General features: G+C 57.5%; 1 protein-coding gene across 1 annotated transcript in view; it reads right to left on the reverse strand.

The window, feature by feature from the left end:
- Positions 1–5,196, reverse strand: part of PRDM12 (PR/SET domain 12) — a 14,439-nt gene that overhangs the window by 544 nt on the left and 8,699 nt on the right. The window contains exons 4-5 of the mRNA XM_024126094.1: positions 1,781–1,892; positions 5–369 (exon numbers count right to left, since the gene is read on the reverse strand). Of these exons, the coding sequence (XP_023981862.1) occupies positions 5–369; positions 1,781–1,892 (477 nt within the window). The remainder of the gene's footprint in view (positions 1–4; positions 370–1,780; positions 1,893–5,196) is intronic.

The following is a 5,196-nucleotide window of genomic DNA, read 5'->3' on the forward strand; positions in this document are numbered from 1 at the left end:
CGGCGGCGGCGAGCGCGGGCGCGTGCGCGTGCGGCGCGGGCAGCGCGGGCGAGTGGGCCTGCAGCGCGGCGCTGGGCGGCCGGTGGCGCGCGCTCTTCTGGTGGGCGCGCAGGCCGGCCAGCTGCGAGTAGGCGCTCTGGCACACCTGGCACTTGTAGGGGCGCTCGCCCGTGTGCAGGCGCACGTGGTTGCGCAACGTGGACGACTGGCTGAAGCGGCGGTTGCAGAAGCGGCACACGAAGGGCTTGTCCAGCGTGTGGATGCGCATGTGCGAGCGCAGGTTGCTGCGCGAGTTGAAGCCGCGGTGGCAGATGACGCAGCGCATGCGGCCCGAGGTGCCAGCCGCCGGGTCCGCCGGGTGGAAGTCCTCTGGACGCGCGGGAGGGGCCCGGGGGGCAGGCGGGGAGGGGGAGAGAGAGAGCAGCCTCGTTAGAACCCGCGCGGCCGCGGCCTGGTCTCCCCGTACCCCTCCCCCACGTGCGCCCCTCCCAGGGCCCAACCGCCTCCGATCGTCAGGGTGGCCACTGCGCAGATTGCTGGCGCTGGCAGAGGGGTGGTAGGGGCAGCAAGAGCCCTGGCCTGGGATCAAATAGGAGTTGGACTCCAGACCATGCTGCGAGATCTCAGGGACTTAGTGACTTAGCTTCGGGAAACCTCAACTTTCTCATCCGTAAAATGGGAACCTACTACGACCTCACGGGGCTATGCACGACTACACGAGATGATCACAAAAAACTGACGTCTTTGAAGATTACTCTGTATTGATCACTTTACCTGCCTGAGGCCGGATATGGGGAAGTACCAGGTTTATAGTAACCTTCCATCAATGGTAGTCACTGTTATAACTCCTTCTCTCCCCCCCAAAACCTTTCATTTATTCATCCCACAAATATTTACTGAATATTTACTGCACCTCACTTTTCTCATCCCTGAAATGGAAGTAATAATAGCATCACGCCCAAAAGGTTGCGGTAAGGATCAGAGAAATGGTTTGTGAAACATTAGCTGCAGAGCAAGCGCTGGATAAACAGTAGCTCCTGAGCCTCAGATTCATCCTCTAAAAATAAGGATAACCAAATATCACCAGGGTTTTATGAGGACCCATGTGGCATGACACCTGTAGAAGGTTTAGCCCAATACTTGGCAGGAAATAGGTCTTGAGCAAATGGTCTCTACCATGATGGTCAGTGCCCCACCCCACCCCGCTGCAACACACACACAGGCACACTCTGCTCTGCCTTCATTCAACAGGTTTATACTGAGCACCTACTCTGGGCCCGGCTCAGCACCAGGGACAGGGCAGGGAAATACAGATTGCGAAAGCTGGAAGGGAGCTTAGAGACCATCTCGCCCAACATCCTTTTACAGGTGGGTAAACGGAGGCACCGAGCCATTTCCTAAGACCGCACAGCCGAACTGGAACTCAATCCAGTCTCCTACTGCCTGGCCCGTTGCTCCTCCACCCAATCTGCCCCCAGACAGTCTGTCTTGTCCAAAGTCAGAACTGTCTTCCATCTATGCCTGGACCATGGCAGCGGCTCCAGGGGCATTGGCCTCCTTGAACCAGTAAGTCTCATGTGCTTGATGCTGCTGGACGTGGAACCAGGGTCCCAGAGGCCAGGAGCCTCCCTGCCAAGCGCACAGCCGCGCGCACACACACACACACACACACACACACACACACACACTCACTCACGCTCTCACACTCTCACACACACTCTCTCTCTCTCTCCGGCTTCCGTGGCCCCCTTGCCATTGTGGCCTCACGGGGACTGCCTACCATGCTTGTTCTTTTTCTGCTCCTCCTCCAGCCCGGGCACGCCAGGGATCCCCAGGAAGGTGTTGTGTGAGTTTCCGTACCACACCAGCAGCTCCTGGTCTGGAGGAATCATCTGTAGGGAAGGAGGCAAAAGGAGATCAGGAAGGCAGCAGCCCGGTGGGGCGGGGGGTTCCCCTCACAGCCGGGAGGGGCTGTCCTGGTGCCCACCGTGGAGATGTGGATACGGTCTCAGCCCCAAGAAAGGCACACTTGGGTCCCTTTCCTCCAAGCTATCCCCGGCAAGCTGCACAGACGTGGAAGGCCTTGGGTTGCTCTGCCCTCCTGCCCCCCTCTGCCTGGACTTCGCGCTGTCTCTGTCCTGGCTCTGCTGCTGGGACCAGAGCTGTCTCCTGGCCACACAGGAGCTCCCAAACTGACAGCAATGGGACAGAAACCTTGCCGCAAGCCGAAGTAAAGGAAGAAGGAAAGCTAGAAAACTTTTCCTTTCTCTCCGAGGGGAAGCAGAGTCAGCCAGCTCTCAGGTCTCGGGGCTGAGCCAGACGTTCCCAAGGAGCGTGGCCTGCGGGGCACCCTGTGGTTCTCGGTCACACCCTGCCTGATGACGTTCTGGAAATATCTCTTATCCAGATCGACCACGAGGCAGCACCACGTCACATACCCTTCTCTCCCCATCACAGGGCTCTGCCTGACTCCCTGCACGCGGCTAAAAAAGAAGCATTCAGTTCAGTGAACACCTCCACCCCCGGAAATACTGGGGCACACAGCCTTAAACAAGATCCGTTTGCCATGTCCTAGGTCTATGGCAGAGAACTCCACAAATGGTGACAGGGCTCTGCTGCTCCCAGGGGAGGACCTGCCCCAGGGACACGGTGCCGGCGGTCAGTGACGATCCAGGGAGGCAGCGGAAGGCCTGCTCCAGAGGTGGTGCCGACCCCGCCCTCTGGGACAGCCCAGGGGCCCGCCACACCTTCGGTGGAAGCCAGTTATTCCTCAAAGCAAAGGACCTTCAGTCCCCAGCCAGCTAGAGCAAATGAGAGAGGGGAAGGCCCATCGCCTCCCAAGGCCTGGACCCCGGAGGAGCTAGCTGTGGCACCCACCCTGGGGGTCACTCTCTGATCTGCCCAGAGAAGGGTGGATGCCTCCCCCCGGGCAATGGCCGGATTGTCTTCCTGGTGGGTCTTCTTTTAGTTGAAGTACAAAAGATCACACAGGACTCCATCTAGGGCTGCCTGAAATCACACCAGAATAGGGCCCTTCTCCTTGGCCTCCGCGGTCACAGAGAACACCCCCGCCCCTTCCCTTTGGTTCTGGCCCGCAGACCCCCGATCTGCTCGCCACACCTTCCTGCCTCTGGTCAGAGCCAGGAAGAGCCTCAGAGCGTCACAGCCAGCCCTGCTGGGCCCTGAAAGGAGAGGGAAGCAGAGAGAGGAGGGGGTGGGAGAAGTGAAGCTCCAGGGGGCCTAGGCAACGTCCATCCTCCTAAGACTCAGCCAGGGGTCACTGTGCCCCTTCCCAACAGACCCTACAGCCCATGGGGTGTCACATCAAGCCTCAGGGACGGTGAGTGATGAGGAGCCGGGCAGAGGGTGCCACACCAGCTCGGACTGACGGGGTTTCAATATGGAAAAACCAAATGCAGTCCCGGAACCCAAGGAAAATTTGGCAGTGCATCAAAGAAAGCAGGCAGGTTAGAATCTGGCACCACAGCAAGAGTCCTCGAGGCCTCTCTGGTCATTCATAGTCACGGCCGCTGTAAAGGAGGCCAGCGGGGCTCAGAGCTCGAGGCCCTGCTGGGGAGAGGGTGGACCTGAGAGAGTTTTGTGAACCCCTTAGCAATGAGGGTGATGGAGCTAAAATATTCAAGATAAATTCCCTGTGAAGGAAGCTGCTGAGAGACGGTGGGGGTGGGCCCTCGGTCACCAGGTCCCTGGGTGACCTTAGGTAAGCACTCTGTCTCTCTACGCTTGTCTCCTCAGGTGAAGGGGGTGGGCAGCCTGGTCCCTGAGGCTCCCCCGACTCTTAAGACCCTGATTATGTCACCTCTGACATTGTCCCAACGCCTGGCTTCAATTCTCAGACGACACCAGATGTTTACACATCACGGTTCTTCTAAAGCAACCAACCCCTTGTCCAACTGTCTGTACACGCCCCTTCCTTCAGGAGACCGTACTGCTGAGGTTACTGGCTCAGGCCCTGGGCTCACACACGTCGGGGTCCGCTTGGGCTCCCCACCTGCTGAGCGTGCCACTTTGGCCAAGGTGCCTTCTGTCTCTGGTCCTCAGTTTCCTCAACTGCAGAACAGGGACGGCCCCTTCTGCAGCCTCACAGGGTGCTTGTCCGGGCTCAACGGGGCCACGCACTTAAAGCTGTTGGTACTGTTTTCCAAGAGCTCATCAACCGCTCAGAGAAGCTGGCAGCCATCTCTGGGACATGGGGTCCTTCAGTTGTCCCCACGGAGCGTGAGGGGTGGCCCAGGAAGAGCTGCAGCTTTGCCTTAGGTGACCATCAAGAGCACAGGCTGGGGACCTCCCTGGCGGTCCAGCGGTGAGGACTCGGCGCTTTCACTGCTGAGGGCCTGCGTTCAATCGCTGGTCGGGGAATTAAGATCCCACAAGCCGCGCAGCGAAGGAAGGAAAAAGCAGCACAGGCTGGGCCCACATGCTCCCAGGACACCAGTGCCCCTCCGGTGCCACCTCTTCCCTGGCCCACCTGCCCGGGGGGAGCACAGATGTGGGATGAGAGGTTCAGCAAGTGACCAGTGGGAGCTGCTTCTCCACCCGGAGACACGCAGGCTGGGAATCAAATATCTAAGTCAACACCGGCCTTTTCATTTGAATTGACTAACAATTATTATTAAATATAAAACAGATATAACAGCAGCAACAATCATGGTGGTGAATGAGTAGCCAAGAACAAATTCTCAATATTATTATTTAAAATGGTGGTTGGGAATCATATTTTTAAAATAAGAGCTTTAATACTGACTACTTCAATATAGGCTGAGTCATATATTTACTAACACATTTTTCAAATGTACTAAAATTAATTTTACTAGTGCATTTTTAAAATTAAAACAGTGATACGGACACAAAGGAGTATATAAGGAAAAGTAACTCTCTCTCCCACTCAGGGCACCCAGCCACTGTGGCCAGTTTTCGGCACATCTTTCCTCAGAAGGGTTTGTCCTTTTGAGACCAGTTTTTTTGTTGTTGTTGTTTTTTGGTTTTTTTTTTTTTTTTTTGCGGTACGCGGGCCTCTCACTGCTGCGGCCCCTCCCGTTGCGGAGCGCAGGCTCCGGCCGCGCAGGCTCAGCGGCCACGGCTCACGGGCCCGGCCACGGCTCACGGGCCCTGCCGCTCCGCGGCATGTGGGATCTTCCCGGACCGGGGCCCCAACCCGCGTCCCCTGCATTGGCA

The sequence above is a fragment of the Physeter macrocephalus genome, chromosome 13 (genome assembly GCF_002837175.3).
Source record: "Physeter macrocephalus isolate SW-GA chromosome 13, ASM283717v5, whole genome shotgun sequence".
Classification (NCBI taxonomy): Eukaryota; Metazoa; Chordata; class Mammalia; order Artiodactyla; family Physeteridae; genus Physeter; species Physeter macrocephalus.